Raw genomic sequence first — 20,096 nt, 5'->3', positions numbered from 1 at the left:
TTGATAGGACGCCATCTTGGCCATAAGGTGAACTTGGAAAGAAACAGATGAAGACCAAATGTATTAGGTTTTTATATCACTTATAGCCAGACCTAACTTGGATGACTATAATCTCTAAACCATGCCCCCAAAATTCCATAGTGAAAGTAAACTTGAATATTTAACTAAAATGTCCTCTGATAATGAATGAATAAATAAATGGCTTGTTCAGAAATATGTGTGTGGTAAAAGAATTAACTTTAGAACCTCCAGAAGATTCTGTTACATTATATGTTTACATTCAATGATCATTTGCACTGTGAGCAAAGTTTGAAGATGAATGAAGTATGAAGATATGAACTATATTTTGAACAGATATACATAAAATACAGCATCCAGATGAAAGTCATCTCCCTCGAAGTAGACCACATGCTTTATAAAATGGTTCTCTTGAATTAAACCAACTCACAATTCAAGGCACATAATATCCAATACCCTTACATTTCTATTCTTTAGTAGATTAGATTTTCCTGGAATTATCAAAATCACTTGAACTTAGTCTGATAATGTTGGTGATAAAGTTGGTTTTCTTTTTAAATCAAAAGGCAAAGAATTCTGTTAAAGTTACTTTCATTTTCTGTCATGAGTTACAAACTAGTTACTAGCTTTTCAAATTGTTTTTCTTGATATTCAATATTATGTTCCAATTATGAAATTTTGGACAAAAATATGGGCAAGAAGAAAATCATACCTGCTAATGGAAGAGAGAAAAAGAGAACACTTAACTGTTTTATGTTTACTTTTAAAAAAATGTTAGTTATGAATCTTTTGAAACAGAGGTGTAGAAGGACACATGGAGAACCAAGACCCAAATAACCTGCAATTCAGATTCATAACTACAGAGAGTTTCCCTTAGTCTATCCCTGGCTGTGTTTTTGTGTCCTGGATTTTTGTTGCTCTAATTATTTCTTGTATCATGACATTACTCTCAAATACTTCTGTAAGCATCACCAAGAAATACATCTTTGTCTACTTAAACAGAACGATTGACATCCTTTATCAAAATTAAAAATGATTCCTTAAATTGTCTCTCTTTGGTGTTTTCAAGTTGCTAAGTCCTCTTCACACCACCATTGTGTCTGTGATCATTTCCTTTGTTGTTGCTGTGGTTTCCTGATGTGAGACAATGCTCTAGCCCTAAGTTGTTCTTTCATATTTTATTTATTTTTATACTCAAAAGCAATTCTTCATGGCACCATGGTGCTTTTAAGTGGAAAATTGTGTAAGGCCACCATGTTGGCCTTAGTTGCATTCACTCTTGATGGATTCATCAGTGTTGTTAGACTTTTTAAGTAGATAGAACAAAGAAATACACATGAATATATGTAAAAAAAATCATGGATCAATATTGAAAAGTCCAATCTAAATTCAGAACTACAGGCTTTCTTTAGTATTATCAATTTTACATTGATATAAATTGCATACACAAAATCCCATTTCCAATGGCATCAACATAATCATCAGTTTTCTTTATCCCACAGTACATTTACGTAATGGCTCCTGAATAATTATAATAAGTACGCATCCAACAGTAGTCTGCTTACTAAAAACAGTTCAAGATTTTTTAAATTCTTTTATCTTCTGAGAATATTTCATTAGAAGATAAAGCCAGCCTGTTGTGTTCTAAAGTCTTTGAAATCACTCCTCTGGATGTAGTTTTGTCAATTCAAAATATTTATTTTGATTTTTGGGGATTGGTACTTAAATTTTCATTTTGTTTTCTACTATTACAAAAATGTTTACATTCTTGGAGGATCACACTTCTAAAATACAGTATATGCACAGATGTTTACTTTCCTTTTTTGGAGGGGCTACCAGAGATTGAACTCAGGGCACTCGACCCTAAGCCATACCCCCAGCCCTATATTTTGTATTTTATTTAGAGACAGGGTCTCACTGAGTTGCTTAGCACCTCACCATTGTTGAGGCTGACTTTGAATTCACGATCCTCCGGGCTCAGCCTCCTGAGCCACCACCGCGCACCCCACTTGACATTCGCTTTCTATTTGCTTCCCATCACTTGTCTGCTCTTTCCCCGAAGATGAACACTTAAAACAATCATGTTGGTTTCGCCTCGCCTATTTTAATATAAATAAATACACATGCATATGTATATCCTCTCATCGGTCATAGATGAATGAGAGATTCTACATACAATTTTTCCACCTTGATTTTCTTATTTGAAAATATATTTTGTGATCACTCCATAATTCTATATGGAGTTATTTCTCATTCTTTTATACAAATACTTATACACCATTGTGTGACTGTAACATAATTGATTCAACCAGTCAGAAAGCTCTAGTCTTTTGCTTTAACAAATTGTGTTTTAAAGTTATAGTTTTACACATACATATTTCCACATTTCTTGCTAGACTATTCTGAGGAGAGAGTTCTGCCTTTAGGATGGCTGGGTCAGAGGGTAGGGCACATGTGATTTTGCTCAGTATGGCCAAATTCTTCTTCACAGGGCTCATACCTAATCTTGCATTCCCATCAGCAAGGCATATGAGAGCTTCTATCTTGTCTTTTGCCCATTTTTCTGTAAAGATGATGTTATTTTTCAACAGTACTTTGAAAGATCTTCACATATTAGTGATATTAAGACTTTGTGATGTTAAGTTGCAAATATTGTCCCCAGTGTTTTATTTATCTTTTTACTTTGCTTTTGGTGCTCTTGGTTATAAAGGAATTACCATATTATTCCTATACTTACACTGATTCATTTTTCATTTGAAATCCTCAACCCATTTGGAATTCATTCTGGTGAGTAGTGCAAGAAATGAATCCTTTGTGATATTTTCCATATGGCCGTTCCGTTATCCTAATGGTCACCTCTTATCCACTGATTTGGGATGTCCCTTTTCCCATTTTACTAAAATTTCATATCCTATTAGACCAATATCTGCACTACCTTGTTCCATAAGTCAACTTTCCATTCATGTGATTACTCCATACTCCATCTTAAATGTAGAGATTTTGTAACACGTCGAAACATCTTGTCATGGTTATGTCCTTTGCGTCTTCCCAAATTTCCTGTATTTCAGTGATTTTCTGACTTTTCTTGCATTTTCTCTTTTCAAATACATTTTGGAAAAAGCATGTTTAGTTCCAGAGAAACACCTGTTGATAAATACACTTTGGGAAACCTCCTCTCTTGGTAACTTTAGACTCAGTATCAAGGTGTTCATTGGAATCTCCAAAACTTGACAAAAACAGTCCCCAAATCTGCAAGTAACTTGAATCTTGTTCAATTGAACACTTGTCATGAAAGTCACCTTATTTTTAGCCTTCCGCTCCATCCTAGCCATCCCTCCCCTAAACCCTCCTGAGTCAGCGGTCTTTCCTCTCACCTCTGGCGCTGTACCTGCATACCCCTGTGAGCCTGGGGCTTCACATGCATGGAATGTCTTTTCCATTACACCTGTTACTGGTTTTCCAATAGACTCAGAAAAAGTCTCATGTCCTCTTGAAGTCCCAAGAGGTCCACGGCCAATGGTGGACATGCTTATGTGGTCCAATCCTGTAGGTAGTGGCGATTCCTTCTTCTGTCCTCCCACCTTCACCTCAGGTTATCATTTGCCATGCCTTCATCCTGAAGTTCAATGTGGCCTCCAATTGTATTTTGTGTTATTATCTAGTTAGGTGAAGAAATAGCCTTGGAGCTTTGACGAGCTCAGCCACATCAGCCTTAATTTTATTAGAGTTTAGATTCTGAGAGAGAATGCAACCTGAGCTTAATTAAGAAGCTTTCTAAGACAGTAGAATGAATCAGACATCAACTTCCCATGTTCATATATGAATATATGACCAGTGTAACTCCACATCACCTACAACCACAAGAATGGGAAGTTATACTCCATGTATGTATGATCTGTCCAAATACATTCTACTGTCATGTATAACTAAAATGAACAAATAAAAAAATAAAAAAGAAGCTTTCTAAACAAATTCTTTGTGACTGGTGTGATCTCAGACTGTCCTAAGTATTTAGAGGTGTTGATTGCAGTGGACTTCTTAATTATGTACTGTATTCTGAAGCTTTTCCTTAATACATGGGTATAAAAAGCCCCAAGGATTTTAGACTTTAAAGTTATTTCACTGTCTCTATCAAGAAATTATTGGTTCATATAGACGGTGTTGGAGAGATTTTCTTAATTTGGAAATTTCATCACATGAAAGGCTCAACCTTTGATCTTAAAGGTCACATTGTTGGGGTTTAGTTTTACAAGAAGGACTCACAGTTGAGAAATTGAGTTAGATGCTAGTATTCTGTACAGGAAATTCTTGCAAAGGAAACAGGCTTACTCACCCTTTCAACTAAACCTAACCACAAACCTTTTCTTGACAAGGAGGCTGGTCTGAGAGGAGTTTTCGATGCTTCATCTTCAGGACAATTCCTTCTACTGACAGAGGTAGTTAATTTGGTTTTCCTCTGTATGACCACGCATTTCACAATGCCAGGGGTCATTGGCACAATACTGAAAACTGACTTTTTCTCTCCAGATAGAACTCATTATTTCTAAACTGTATGAGTTAAATGGCTTTCTTGTCTTCTTCAGGTATCTCTGTCTAGGAAGAAGTACAGTAGGACTTTTCGAAAATGGATATCTTCCTCATGTTTTTCTGCAGATATAAAAGCTGGCAGTCAATGACATAAGGACTCAAAGTTTCCTTCCTCTTTTTTATGTCTTAAGAACAGGAAATAAAGGTAAGATAATAGTACATTTTCTCGCTAGATTTCCTAGTCCAAAAATATAAGCTGAGAAAAGAGCTTAAATAATTTTTCAAAGGAAGTGCTAACACCATTGCTTTTCATGAAATATTTTAAAAAATAATGGATATGCTATCTCAGCAGAATTTGCAACTCCTTGTGTACGGGGACTTGACTTTAAACAACACAACTGGTGGTTATAAACAAAACTTTTCCACAGTGTTTCAAGCCTTTTATGGGAAGGGCTGAAAGTGGAGGGATTCAAGATATTTGCCAAATTCGAATGGTCCTCTTGATTTGACCATAGCATCTTTGAACAGGCACCACACACTATCTCTCCTGTTATCCAGAGAACATGGGCTATAAACTTAACCATGGACCCTATGAGAATCGTAACAGTCTTAGTTGAATTAAGTACTGTTACTCTTTCCCTCAACCATCTCTCTCTCTGTGTGTGAGAGAGATTGCCCGTAAGAATGAGATTTGTTTTCTGGGCCGCAGACTCGTCTTCTCCAACTTTTTTCTCTCCTGCTGTCAGAACTTTGGTCACAATGACAATTTTAGTTCATTATTCCTCTCAAAGAGCACTGAAAGGGTAGCCTTGTTTATCTTAAGGGGAAGGCTTCATTCTCCAACAATAGAAACTGGACTCTCAAAACACATCTGGAAAATGCTCTGGGGGAGGGAGATGGCCTGCAGATTTCCAAAGTCATTCCTTTGGGTGCTCATCTCCATTTGTGAGGAACAGCATGTGGTGATAACAAAATCAGAGGCTTCAAGACTCTCTACATCTGGATCCGAATCCCTCTTCTAACACTTAACAGGTACGTGATTATCATTAGTCATGGGGATCACTACTTCAAGCAATGCAAACCTAGGCAGTCCATTGGTAAAATGAGAAAGAAAATGCCCATCTTCCCCCAGGTAACCAGAGTGCAAATGAGTGACTTGATTAGTGTCACTTGCCGATCATTTTACTCCCATGAACAGAGTGTGCTGCCTGGGTTGGTTTAAGTCGCCCAGTGCTTAATGAATAGAATACCCAATGCTTGCACAATTCTTTCTGATTCCCTGAAACATTTGGGTGAAGATGGAAATGAATGGCAGGTCTTGAACATTAGATGATCTTAAGAAAGGATAGACATTGAGAAACAGGTCATGTAGATTGTTATTCCATATAAATGAGATTTCCAGAATGGGCCTGTTTTGTGCTGTGCTGTGATCACCAGAAATGGCAACAAATACTATAACTCAGGGGCTGCTCCATTTCCTTAAGCTCTGTTCTTGCTCCCAAGGGTTTCCCAAAGATGACTTGTGGGTCAAGTGTCTTGACACTTGTTTATAAAGTAGATTCCATTGTTCTCCCTGAGAAACTAATTTAATAACCCTTGGGGAATCCATGAATATGCATTTGTATGCATAGTACATGTAGTGTTTTTATTCTTCCAATAAAAATAATTTGGGAAACACTATCCCAGAGGCAAAGCTACAGTCTGGAACTGATCTGGAAAGCCTGGGAGTATCTGTCATCTCAAGTGTGATGGGTATTCCCAAGGTGGATGTTCAGGCCACTAGTTTGCTGCACGCTTGGATATTCAGACATGGAATTGCAGAATGGTAGAGGTGATTTTAGTAAGGATCTAATCCCATGTTTCACTTGTCAAAGAATTTAAGGGGAAAAAAAAGATTTATCAGTTAACTCCCAGAAATTATAATTCTCTGGTTAGCTCTAAGGTTGAGGAACTACAGATACAGTCCAAGTGATTTATTTTGCAGAAAACTAAAGTCCAGAGAACCTAAGTGACTTACTTGATTTATACAGAGACTGATTGGTTATAACAGATTGATATGCATTTGTTTTAACTCCTCTCGAAGCATTTTTCATTGGTTTGATCAACAAAATTGGCTTATATTTTGCATTAAGCATGGATGTGATTTCTGAAACAGGACACTTGCTTTTAAAGAGTTCCCAGTCTAGTGGGAGAACAAGGCTGGAGGAACCACAATTAGACAGCACAGTGTGGATAAATTCTGAACCAGTGGTTGCTGAGCTCCTGTTAATAGCGCAGCACTGTTCCTGGAGAAGACATGGAAGACTGACAGAAAAAGACACTCTCAGTTCCTGCTGGCACACAGCTTTTAAGAATGAGTATTTTCAGACAAGAATGTATGTTAAGACAAAAGTAGCATAAAATAATAATCAGAGAGATGGTTGTGGGTTGGGTCATGGCAGGGAGGGAATGGAGTGGGAGATTTTTCATCCACGTGGTCAGGGAAGGTCTCTCTGAGGAAGAAATCCGAGAGAAGACATGTGAGAGACAAATCCTACTGGTAATGTGTATGGCATATGGAATCCGTTCTCACTCTCATGGGCAGTGGGGACCAGTGATGATCTTATTATGAAATGACATGCTCAATCTTGCCCTTCAGGAAGATGCATCTGGTGACTGAGAAGGGGAAGATGGCTCTTTCTTAGGCTTTGGGGACAAGGGAAAAGAAGACAAGGGAGGACTCTCAATCTCACAAGGTAGTTTCTGATTGTAGTCCTAGTGAGAAGAGCCACCAGTAGTCACAAGTAAGAATAAAGACCAGAGTGGTCCTAGTCCCCATGACTGGCAATCATCACCCTGGGGCCTGCCCTTGGCACACAGCCAGATCACCAGCCAGGCATAAATGTCCAATATTTCTGGCCCTGACCTAGGACCACGGTTCGGTCCTTCTCATCTCTGACTCTGCAGTTTCTAGTCTCTCCTCCCAATTTTGTTGGTGTCACTTGTTTTCTTCTTTTGGATTTGTCATTTTCACTTTCCATTGACCCCAACCTGCTGTGAACAGCTGCTGTTCCTCAGTGAGCTCAATCTGCCTCTCCTCTGGGGCTGCAGGACCCTATGGCCTTTGCTGTCCTTCAGGTTGCTACCATCCAGACTCCTTTCTGACCATTCCCTACATAAATTGCCAAGGGAAATGCTCCAGCTGTATACCCAGGAAACCTCAAGTTCATGGTTTCTGTTAAAGAAACATTAATTATGAACAATTAATTTATAACACTTTTTCAGGGCTGGTGCTCAAACCCAGTACCTCTTGCATGCTAGGTGAGCATTCTACCACTGAGCTATACCTCCAGCACCAATTTATAAATATTAAAATTATGCCCTCCTCCTGCATCTAGAGATAGTGGAGACATGGTGTGGGTGTGGTGTGTGTTGGAAAATGGTTGGAGATGAATGATTTCACAAGAAGGAAAAAAAAAAGTATTTCTATTTCAGAAAAGGTGGAACAACTTGGAAAGATGTTGGGTAGTTGGGATGGGGAGGAATGGATGCCAGAATGGCCATGGAGTGTGAGGAAGAGCGAGGGGAAGAAGTCACATGACTGGACAGATGTGGGGAGAGAGGACACAGGAACAGACAAGCACATACTTACAGACACACACAGGGAGAGACTGATGAATGATTGATGGCTGATTTTGATTTTATCACCTGCTACGGGGAGATTTTTAAAGGTCACTTCTAGAGTGGCCAGATAATGTTTAATGGAGCTTCTCTTTCTTTTCCTCTCTCCCTTTCTCTCCTCTTCTACTCTCTCTCTCTTTCTTCCTATTAGCACAGGACTTTGGTTCTTTATTGTACATTGTTGAAATTGTTGATTTGGGTGTTTATGTAACAAGAGACTCTCTCCTTGATCAAACTTGGGTCAGGATCTTCTGAGCTCTCTTCACCTGCAAGCTTCAACCCCTGCACCCATCCTATCTTTGACTCTGACCAGCCAGTCTGAGCAAAGTACACTGCTATATAATTCCCCCACCCTTGATATTTGATGAAGTTCCTCGTCTCCAGCCTTGATATCTTTGACTTGCCTTCAGCAAGAATCCAGTTAGGTAGGTTTAGTAAGGATCCCTGTCCTCGCATCCTTCTTGGTAACTTTCCACCCACTGACCTGCACCCTACTTCTTGGCTATAAATACCCACTTGTCCTTGCACTGGGAGTTGACCTTGATCTCTCAAACAGTAAATTCTTTATTGTTTTAACAAGTGTCAGAACGACTGTTCCTTTTACTGTGTCTCTGCACTGTGATGGACCCTTGAGAATAGGGACTGTGCCATTTATCTCTTGTTCCCACCTCCCTCAAAGAGGCTAAGATACTACAGGAGTGTTTTACTTGGGGGGGGGGTTAGCCAAAGTTTGGGGGAACTTACTTTATTCCTATAGTCCCAAAGACAAGACACAGGCTATATTTCTATGTTAATGATCGGAGTTCAGAGTTCTAGAAGACATAGACTACTCTATAACCAACACTTTTATTTTATGTTCAAAGCAAAATAAATAATCAAACATCACCTATTTCATATCCTTATTCCTCATCACTTATAAGGGGTTTGAAAGTTATTGTGGCTACCCTGTCAGCAGAGGGGACAAACACACCAGGGTACCACCCAGCTCTGAGTCTGTCTCTTGGGAAGACCTTCTCCCCTGTCCATCTGAGAGGACTAGGGTGATTCCACAACCGACGACAATTTCCCTTCTCTTATTTCTTTGACAGTTGTTATAAATTAGTATGTTCTTGGATTTTATATTTAGAAGCTGTATCTCTAGCTTCCTTAATTCTGGAGAATCTGACAGTTTCATACAATGTGGGCCATCTTTTCTGGAAAATATAAACTTCACTTTTTCCAAATGGTTCATGGATGAGATGAGAATATAGATGAGAATATATATTAAAAAAAGGAATTAATTCCATATGGGGAAAATGGCAATAGAAGAACACACCCCGCCCGCGGTGCACGGGCCTGGGGGGTCCCTGGCGCCGTTTCCTCCTCCTCTGGATGCACAAACAGTGATACACAGGAAGAGGCTGCTTCTCACCACTGAAAATGCCCACGCAGGCTATGGGCATGGGGAGGCTCGTTTGGGTGGGACCTGCCCTTTCAAAGCTTCCTGTGTGACTTGCATTTCGGTCACTGGTTCCGATTTCTCCATTTCAGAAATGAAGAGGATACTCGGAAAAGAGCCCCTCCACATCCTCTTTGCTGGCGACAGAATAGGTCTCCTGATGTGATGACAGGAGTAAAGGACAGCCATGCTCTACTGGGGCTGGATAGTTCTTTGGCTTGTGGCAGGAGAGAGGATCACGGGATTTAATATTTCAGGTAGGGGTTTTCACTTTTCATGCTAACACTGAGTCTTGTGGTCAAAGCCTGGAGCAGCAGATGATATCAGCAGCGTGATGAATTTACACTCAGCAGTTCCTTCCTACTCTTCAGACGGCAGCTAGGAGAGTTATGGGGGCAAACAGCCTTCAGCTGATTCTAGGCACTGCACGACAACGGGGTGTCAGGTGGGAGTAGCTGAGAAGGAATGAATCAAGGCCCAGCTGTCATTCACAGAGCACCAGAGTTCTACTGGCCATCCTGAAGCCCACTGAGCGGGAGTTAGAACAGGAGCACCTTTTTCCTACAGAATGGTCACAGTGAAGAAAATAGACACACAGGGGAACATACTCCTTTGTTACATCAAGCACTACCTTTCAATATAAGTTAGTGTTCTATCTTCTAATGTGCTTCTGTGTTGCTTTGTTTATTGTGATTTTCAGATTGTTCCACCAAAAAAGTCCTTTGGACATATTCCACAGGGAGTGAAGAGGAGTTTGTCTTATTTTGTGATTTGCCAGAACTACAGAAATCCCACTTCTACCCCACGAGTGAACTCTCACCAACAAGAGACCCTGCGTGCTTCCCCTGCAGTGGAAGTAAAGACCTAGCCGATGTCCAATGGTACCGACAACCTCAGAATGGAGATCCACTGGAGGAAATTACTAACAGCGACCCTCGTATCATTCAGGACAAGACTATGCTTCGCTTTTTGATCCCAGAGATGAATAACTCCGGGTTATATATTTGTCGACCCAGGATTAGGTATGTCCTATCTGCAAGCATTCTCAAATCTTATTACCAAAATAAAATATCTATGTTCACAGGACCTTGTTAATCTCCTAGGAGCCCCTGGGATGTGGCATGTTGCATCAAGACAGTCTTGGAAGTTAAGCCCCAGACAAATTCATCCTGTGAGAACCCTAAGCCACATAAGCAATACCTACTTCTTGGTAGCATTGACTCCATTTATTGTCCCAGTCTCAGCTGCCAAAGTGATACACAGAGTCCTGAGGTGACTTGGTACCAGGTGAGCATGAATTATGTAACTGATGTAAGAGCGTTGTTTTTCTGGTAACACCTCTGTCGGTGGTTTATAGAAATGTGAGTTTGAGAACCTGAGGTCTGGATCTACCCAAATGCTGGCCCTGTGCCTGTGCAAGAGACATTCTAAAATGGTCTTGCTCCTAGGTGGAGCAGAGCGCAGCATTGGGATTCTTAGACTCATTCTTTTGATCAATGCCAGAAAAATTTCTAACATGCAAGTATTTTACACATGTGGGTAAGACATGAACTACGGATACCTGCTAATGCAGAAGGACAGGTGAGGTCATTCTGCTGTTTTTGGAAAGCAATGGATATGGAGTGGCACCCTACAAGGGCTTGAAGATTTGCAAAAGAAACAGGAAAATGGAATTCTTTCCTAAGAGGATACCTCAAGGAGGGCAGTTTGGACAAACACAGGATGGTCAGCTGGGAGAGAGTACAATGCTAGGAGAAAAAGATCAGGGCAAGTTTCATGATGATGCTGGGTTAGGATTTAGGTGAGTAGAACTCCATAACCAAAAGCTTTACATTTTATTTTTTGTGGTCTGGGGATTGAACCCAGGGCCTTGTGCATGCAAGGCAAGCACTCTACCAACTGAGCTATATGCCCAGCCCTACGTTTTCTTTATGCTTTATAGTTTCTCCAAGTGCTAACAGATAGATAAATGCTGCTTAGGCATCTCATCCAACAAAATCCAACCTCACTTCGCCCCTGGGGAGTGGACCTGAGAATAGAATCAGAGTTAACTCTAACAACTGCGGTTGACGTTTGAAGAATAATATTATAGAACAACACTCTAGAAATCACACACTTTAATTCAGCTTTGTAATATACATTTTCGTAACATAAAAAATATGTTTTCAAATATGTTTTCTAATTGAAATAAAATTAAAAAAGGTGGGCCACGTATCTATCTGGTGGTTTTATCCACCACAAAACTCAAGAGAGACTCCTGGGCATACAACTGCTGTGGTGTAAGAAGCACTTTCCCCACTTGGTTCTTGAGACTTTGTGATGATGTGGGGACAGGTATTACTATACTCATTAGAGAAATAAGTATACAGAGAGGGCACGTGATGTGGCTTATGGTATTTTACAGTGATGCAAAGAATACTGACTGCAATGCATTCCTAAGTTAAAGAACATGATAACTTCAAACATGAGGTTTGTAAGAATAGCTGGCGGTTCTATTCATTATTTTCAGTTCTCTCTCAAGAACGAAACTTCTCTGAGTTCCCAATATCTATCACTTGACTTGATGGATGACTTGCAGACAAGTGAACAGTCCTCAGGCCAGCAAAATAGTCATGATGAAATAGTTAGATGAAAATGCATTTGAATGCCCAGCAACTGTACACCTGAAGTGCACACTATTTGCTCTTGCAGTTCAGCACGAGCCACATCGTAGTCTCCAGTTCTCTGCACATGCTGCTCGATAAGCTAAACCCTAAAGCCAGACGACATTCACAAAAGGAAGCTTTGTTTCACTTCTCTGGGATTTTTTTTTTCCCCTGGCAGGGAGTGGTACCAGGAATTGAACTCATGGACACTCAACCACTGAGCCACATCCCAGCCTTTTCATTTTTGACTTTTTATTTTGAGACAGGGTCTTTCTAAGTTGCTTAGGACCCTGCTAAGTTGCTGAGGCTGGCCTCAAACTTGTGATCCTCCTACCTCAGCCTCCCAAGCTGCTGGGATTATAGACATGCACCACCATGACCGGCTCTCTGGGGTTTTGACAGCAATTTTCACCATGTGTTTCATGGTGAAAGGTGAACAATGACTGTTGTTAAAATTGTGACACAGATTTGGATAGGTATTGGTTCAGGTTGTTTTCATGAATTGCTTGTGCATCCGTCAAGTCACGGACATGGTGGCTGTGACATACCGTGAGAAGTGATTACGTTAAGCAGCCAATAGCACCAGATGTCCCTTTCCTTCCTGCCAAATTCCACTTCTCAGATGGTGCCCAGGTGGCGCCTCAGAACCCTCCCTGAACAGATGGAGCAGACACTGGCTGGGAGGATAAAGAGATGACATTGTTGAACGCCACCGAAACTTCTAACCAGGGTACTTCCAGCAGAGTGCTAAGTATTCCACTCAAACAAATCTGTGGGCTTGGAGTCTCTCTGGAGGGCTCCAAAACGCCTTAATACACACAAAAATTTAGGCTAGTGGGTGTTTTCTTTAAAGATTATTTTCAACCATATCATTATTTTTAATGAATGAATCATGACTCCCTACATTTCTGGGGTATAATGGGATGTTTTGATAAATGTATATGATGTAGAATTATTAAATCAAGTTGATGGGAATATTCAGGTCCTTGCTTACTGATCGCTTTTCATGGTAAAACATTTGAAATGTGCTCTTGGTTATTTGGAAATACACAATACATGCCTGTCGAGTGTAGTCACCCTGCTATGCAATAGATCTCAAAATATATTCCTCCTGTCTATCTTGACCAACATTTCCCCTCTCCCTCCCCACCACAGGCCTCTTGTAAAACCATTCTACTCTCTACTTCCATAATTTCAACTTTTTTATACTCCACATATAAGTGACACCATGTAGTATTTGTCTTTCTGTGCCTGGTTTATGTCACTTGAGACACTAAATGTTTTCTTCTTTTCTTTCTTTCTTTTTTTTTTTTTTTGCAGTGCTGGGGATTGAACCCAGGGCCTTGTGCTTGCAAGGCAAGCACTCTACTGACTGAGCTGTCTCCTCAGCCCTGGGTACCATTTATTTGTGTTGGTATACCACATTTCTTTATCCATTCATCTATAACTGGGTTGATTCCACATTTGATTCACAATAGTGAATAAAACTGCAGTTAACATGGAAGCACAATTATCCCTTCCAAAAACTGATTCTGATTTGCTACATCTGAGGGTAGTTCCATTGTTCATTTTTTAAGGAATCTCCATAGCATTTTCCATAACAGGTGTATGAGTTTACATTCCACCAATCATATTAAAGAGGTTCTTTTTTCTGCATTCTTACCCAAACTTGTCATTTCTGTGTTTTATAAAAATCAGTCTAATAGGTGTGAGGTTAATACTTTAAGGTGCTTTTAATTTTCATTTCCTTGATGATTATTGATGATTATTGATGCTGATTATTGATTATTCATGCTGAGCATTTTAAACATACCTTTTGGTCATTCATGTGTTTCTTTTAAAGAAATATCTATTTAGGTCCTTTGCCCCTTTTTCAGTCCAGTTACTTATTTTCTTGCAGTTGAGTTGTTAAGAGTCCCTTCTATATTTTGGATGTTAGGCCCTTATTGGATGTAGAGTTCGCAAACATTTTCTCCCATTCTGTGAGTCGTTCCCTGTTTTCTTGGCCGTGTTGACGCTTTTTAGTTAGATGCGATCCCATTGCCTATTTTAGTCTTTCTTGCTTGTGCTGTCAGGCTCATCTCCTAAAAAATGTTGCCCTGCAAAGCTCATAAAGCTTTCCCTCTATTTTCTTCCAGCAGTTCCTTAGCAACAGGCCTTATATCCATTTTGAGCTTATTTTTACTTATAATGAGAGATGAGGATCCAATTTTATTCTTTTACATGTGGATAGCTGGTTTGCCCAGTACCATTTATTAAAGAGACTATCCTTTCCATATTGTGTGCTGTTGGCATCTTTGTTGAAAAATCACTTCACTATAAATGTGTGGGTTCACTTATTGGCTTCCTACCCTGTTCCATTGGTCAATGTATCTTTCATTTATGCCAGAGCCATGTTGTTTTGATGATTAGCACTCTACAGTATGTTTGAAATCCAGGAATGTGCCTTGTTCTTTTTGATCAAGATAGTTTTGGCCATTTGGAGTCTAGTGTGACTCTATATGAGTTTTAGGGTTGGTTTTCTATGTTTGTGTGAAAAGTGACATCAGAATTTTGATACACACACATTTAGAAATGTACCTATATTTTCTGTAGGAGACTTAACTTCTGGTAAGGATACACATAGACTAAACATGAAGAAATGGAAAAAAGAGATTCCATCCAAATATAAACCAAAAGAAAGCAAGCTAGAGTTTGCTATGCTTATAGCAGACAAAGCAGACTTTAAATTTGTTAGCTCTTATTTCTCCTCATCTATCAATCTTCTCTGTGTTTGGGGAGAATTTAGTCCATTTACATTTATTATATTTATTTATTTTGATTCATTGTACACAAATGGGGTACAACTGTTGTTTCTCTGCTTGTACATGAAGTAGAGTCGCACCATTTGTGTAATCGTACATGTACATAGGGTAATGATGTTTGTCTCGTTCTGTTATTTTTCCTTCCCTGTCCATTTACATGTAAGGTAATCATTGATAGGTAAGGACATGCCACTAGCATTTTGAAATTCATTTTCTGGTTCTTTTGTGGGTCTTTTGTTTTGTTCTTCCTCTTTTGCTATCTTCCTTTGTGTTTTGTTGGTTTCCTGTGGTGTTGTGCTAAGAATTCATATTTTTTATAGTTTGTGTCACTTCTATTGTTTTTTTTTATGGGTATCACAAAGTTCACATAAAAATCTTAATTGCTTAACAAACTATTTTAAGCTAATGTCAACCTTAATCACATGCAAAAACTACACTTCCATTCCCTCTCATCCCCCTTTGATGATTTTGATGTCAAAATTTACACTTTTTTTTGTATTTGTATTCCTTAACAGTTTAGTGAAAGTGGTTTTAGTAGTTTTGTCTTTGAACCTTGATAGTAGAAACAAAATTGCTGTACATATCACTCTTACAGTATTAGGGGATTCCGAAGATGATCTTGTATTTCATGCTATTGAGATTTTTACTTTCATAGTTTTGTGATTAATTAGCAGTCTTTCATTTCAGCTTGAAGGACTCCCTGTAGCAGTTGCTGTAAGTAGGCCTAGTGGCAGTGACCTCCCTTAGGTTTTCTTTGACTGGAAAAGTTATTTTATTTCTCCTTCATTTCCGAAGGATGGTTTTTCTAGCCAACACAATTCTTGATTGGCAGGTTTTGTTTTGCGTTGCGTTTTTGTTTTGTTTTGTTTTGTTTTGTTTTGTTTTGTAGTACTTTGAATATGCTGTCTCACTCTTTCCTGACCTGCAGGGTTTGGTTTCTGTGGAGGATCCTGCTGATAGCCATGTTGGTACTCTCTGGAATGCAATATGTTTCACCTTTTGCTGCTTTTAATATTCTTTCCTTATCTTTCTTTTCTGGTTTTGAAATCTCTAAATGAATTCCTCCTGGCTTAAGTTTGATTGGAAGCTTCTGAATTTCCTGTAACTGATCGATGTGTTTCCCAGATCTGGGAAATTTTTAGACATTATTTCCTTAAATATATTTTATGAGACTTGAATTATTTTCAGTTAAATTATATTCTTTATTTCTATTAGAAATTTTTTCCATTTAATTTTCAAACTTCCAAATTTTTTTCACAAATTGTATTTGAAATGTCATTCCTTTTCTATACATATTTCTTTTCATTTTCTGACCTTGTTAAAGGGGATTGCTCTGAATTATTTCATACTCATTATATATATCTCCTTTTCTTCAAGGTCCATTATCAGAGCTTTGTTAGTTTCTTTTGGTATTGTCATATTTCCATGATTTTTCATAATCTGTTGCTTTTTGGGGGACTTTACATTTACAGAAAGGGCCTCAGCTTCTGGTCTTTGGTGGTGACAGATCGTTACTATTTTAGTCTAGCTTGGGATTCGCGAAGATGGTCTAGCTGACACCTCAGACAAGTAGACCATGGAACAGGATAATCTAGTAGGGCTGGACCACTGGCTGTGCTCCAAGGCTGACTGGAACTGCCAGCTGTGGCCCATGGTCTGATGAGACCACTGCCTGGACTCTGGTCAGAAGTGCTGCTGTCTAGGTTCTGTGATTGTCTCTGATCAGGCAAGGTTGCAGGATGTCCTCCCTGGCTGGAAGGTACTGTGGCTTGGCCTCTGTAATTGGTAGGGTTGTGTGAGGGCTAGGTCAGGTCTCTGCAGTTGCTGCTTGTCCCCTCAGAGTGCACAGAAGGCTATATATGTAGACTTGGGCTACAGGGCTCCCTAGGTCAGCCTAAGCAGAATAACTGAGGCTTAGTTGAATAACTGCTCAATTGCTACCCACTAACCTGGAGAAAGCTCAGGGAGAAAGTTCTGGGGCCTGGGTGAGTCACTGTGCTTAGAGTTTCTTAATTATTTAAGGGACTGATAAGCCAGAATTAAAATAAATTTTCTGTTATTTATTCAAGAAAATTTTCTCCATATTTTCCTAATTTCTAGATACATAATTAAAAAATACCTCTGGCATCAATAGACTGTACATAAATGATAATTACATGTAAAAGACAGCATTTTTATGATTTCAGTCAAGCAAATCTTTGACACAATGTGAAATTACAATGAAAGACAGTGGGAGAATCTCTTCTGAGATGGCCTAGAATACCAAGGTATGGCTTTGGTGACACTCTTGTGACCTCCTATTATAGGATTTGTGTCCTGAATAACAGTTCCACTGGCAATCCAAGGCAATCTCCGTCGTAAGCCAAATTCATTTGTTGCCTTGGTGATGTGGCTGTCAGGTCATTTCTGAGCCCTGTGCTCCATGGAAATTTTGTACTTAGACTTGCCACTTCTTCTCATTTCCTTTTGGCCTGCTTTGTGTAGTAACTGGCATCTGTTTCACATAACTGGCACCGTGTGGACTTGCTGCCTTGGAAAACTGGTGAGCATAGCAAGATTGACTAGACCCCAAAGTTAGAGTGTGTGTAAGGAGGGAAGAAGTGCAGATAAATTAGATCATATTTTTGAAACCTGTTCCCAAAGTGTATACATTGACCTATTCAGTTGTTCTCATGGTGAACATCTCCCACAATCCTGGACAGTTTTTTCATACCTGTTCCAAACATTAATTCACTAGCAGTCTAACCAATACTAAAACAGAGGAACACTTTCCTCCCTTGTTCTGAACAGAATGCTGATCCAGGTGACAATTGTTTTGGCTTTGAATAGCCCATCATAAGGTTGAAAGACCCAGCTAACCGACCTTTTTCATAAGAATTGGAATCAAGCCAAGCGCAGCTGTGCATGCCTGTAATCCCAGTGACTGGGGAGGCTGAGACAGGAGGATCGCAAGTTCAAAGTCAGCCTCAATAACTTAGGGACACCCTGTCTCAAAATAAATAAATAAATAAGATCTTAAAGAGCTGGGAGGATGTGGCTCAGTGGTTGATGGCCCCTGGGTTAAATTTCCAGTAACCGCCCCCCGCTTAAAAAAAAAGAATTATAATCCATCGGTTTCTGAACCATCTCAATTTTGTGTTCATAGAGCAGACTTTGTAACTAACGTTTTTGATTTCATGTTTAATCCTAATTTGTTGGTTTTAGTTCCTCATGGTGTGTGTCAAGGAAATGGAATGCTTATTTTAAAATCCAACACGGTAGCTAGTATTCTCAGATTTGTGAGGGTCATAGATGAAATAGACAAGTATGTGATGTGATCGCTCAAGCCACCAGTAAAAATACTGAGAAAGCCAGCTCCCAGGACAGCGTTCTCAGTTGTTGGTTCCAGAGGGGTCTCTCCAGTTGCATTTTGTCCATGAATCCACTATTAGGGGGTATTATGACTTAATTAATTAAATAGCACTCGAATGTCCAATCGTTCAGTCCATAAGTATATTTTAATGGGGAGAATCATTAAAGTGTTTTCCAAACTGATGAAAATACAGTGAGCCCACTATGTCCATCTGAGTCTCTGGTCTAAGCATTCAATGGGACAGGAAAATGAGATGATTTTGATGTGATTTCTGTGAGTGGATACAAATGGTCTTATGTTAACCACCACTTCCTTTTGTAAGTAAAAGTAAGCAATCAATTTAATAATCACTCAAGACTTTGGCTAGAGGTTGACAACTGACCCATCATCGATGATTTCCATAATGTTTCATTTTTACAATTAAAAGATAAATATTAGTATATAAGGTATAAAGATATAAGTGTAAAGTGGTCATATGAGCATGCAGATACACTTAGCAAGAAAGAGCATCTTAGGGCACAGAAACAGAAAAGCAAAGGGTACAGTAGAGAATGATGAGCTCTGTGTAAGAGAGTTCTTCATTCTCTAATTAGGATTAGACTGGAGAACAGGCTGCTGCGGGTTGCTCATTGACCCTATGGATGTTTTTGAACTTCAGTGGGAATGGAATGAAGGTGGCAGATACCAAAGATATTTTCATGGAAGCAAAGCAAAGATTGAATGCATTAATCAAAATATATTCACACTATTTACCAAGTTAGAGGAGTAGAAGAGGGTTCAATCAGAGATGGCAGAGAAGTGGTATGTCCAGGTATGCACACGGTGAATCTCTGGTGAGGATCGTGTAGATGCAGAATCCCGAAGTCCATCATGGAGACCAGGACTAGGCATGTAGATCCTGGGAGTCCTCCCAGGAGCTCTGGTGGTGGATGCTCCGGTAGGAATGCCACTGTGGCCCAGTTCCAGGCAGCACGGTCCCTGCAGGGCAGTCACGTGCATGGTGCTCCCGGGCGCTCAGCGTCTGCTGTGGTCGCGCTTGGTGATATTATAGCATAGCAGAATGGTAATGGCCCCTGTCAGTAATGACTTTGCTCTCCTTGATTCACACATACATTTCACAGTCCTTTTTAGTGTCTTCATTTTGCTTTTTCATGCCTCAGTTCTCTCTAGGTGACACTACCCACACAGGTTCCCACTATGGCTGTTCCTCCTTCCATCTTTTCCTCATGACTGTTTCGCACCTGAGAAAAACAAAGTTCCCTGCACACCCACCTCAGCCTCTCTTCTCTCCTACCGGGATCACCTGTGATTAACTTATTTGATGAGTTTCTTATCATCCTTGGCGTAAATTTCTTTCCCCTAATTCCTTTGATATTTTCTCTGGGTTCTACCTCATAAAGTCTTAATGGTACACATGGAGCCAGATCGACCTTGACAAAAAAATAATAATCAGGTCCTCTTTGTCAATACCACCCCCCCACCCCACAGGGCTGAGGTCCTATTTTTAGCTCTGCATTCTTTCTCCATTCCTTTCTTCTGCATTTACTGCACATCTCAACTCTAAGTTCTTTGTTATCACCATGCTCTCTACCTTTTATCTCTGAACTTCCCTCCATGCTCTTAACCTTGCTTTGAAGTGTTCTTGATCCCTG

General features: G+C 39.7%; 1 protein-coding gene across 6 annotated transcripts in view; it reads left to right on the top strand.

The window, feature by feature from the left end:
* The first annotated feature begins 4,286 nt into the window (after positions 1-4,286).
* Positions 4,287-20,096, top strand: part of IL18RAP (interleukin 18 receptor accessory protein) — a 32,231-nt gene continuing 16,421 nt past the window's right edge. Inside the window, exons 1-5 of one of the 6 annotated variants that reach the window (XM_079110361.1) lie at positions 4,287-4,454; positions 4,672-4,750; positions 9,736-9,900; positions 10,344-10,665; positions 10,747-10,930. In XM_079110361.1, the coding sequence (XP_078966487.1) occupies positions 9,831-9,900; positions 10,344-10,665; positions 10,747-10,930 (576 nt within the window). In that variant the 5' untranslated portion in view covers positions 4,287-4,454; positions 4,672-4,750; positions 9,736-9,830. Of the gene's footprint in view, positions 4,455-4,476; positions 4,751-4,779; positions 5,578-9,735; positions 9,901-10,343; positions 10,666-10,746; positions 10,931-20,096 lie in introns of those variants that run through there. The other 5 variants (XM_079110364.1, XM_079110362.1, XM_079110365.1 and 2 more) reach the window with 5 other exon arrangements.

The sequence above is a fragment of the Sciurus vulgaris genome (genome assembly GCF_902686455.1).
Source record: "Sciurus vulgaris genome assembly, chromosome: 14".
Taxonomy (NCBI): Eukaryota; Metazoa; Chordata; class Mammalia; order Rodentia; family Sciuridae; genus Sciurus; species Sciurus vulgaris.
Note: the sequence above shows the minus strand (reverse complement) of the source record. Positions and strands in the feature narration are given on the sequence as shown.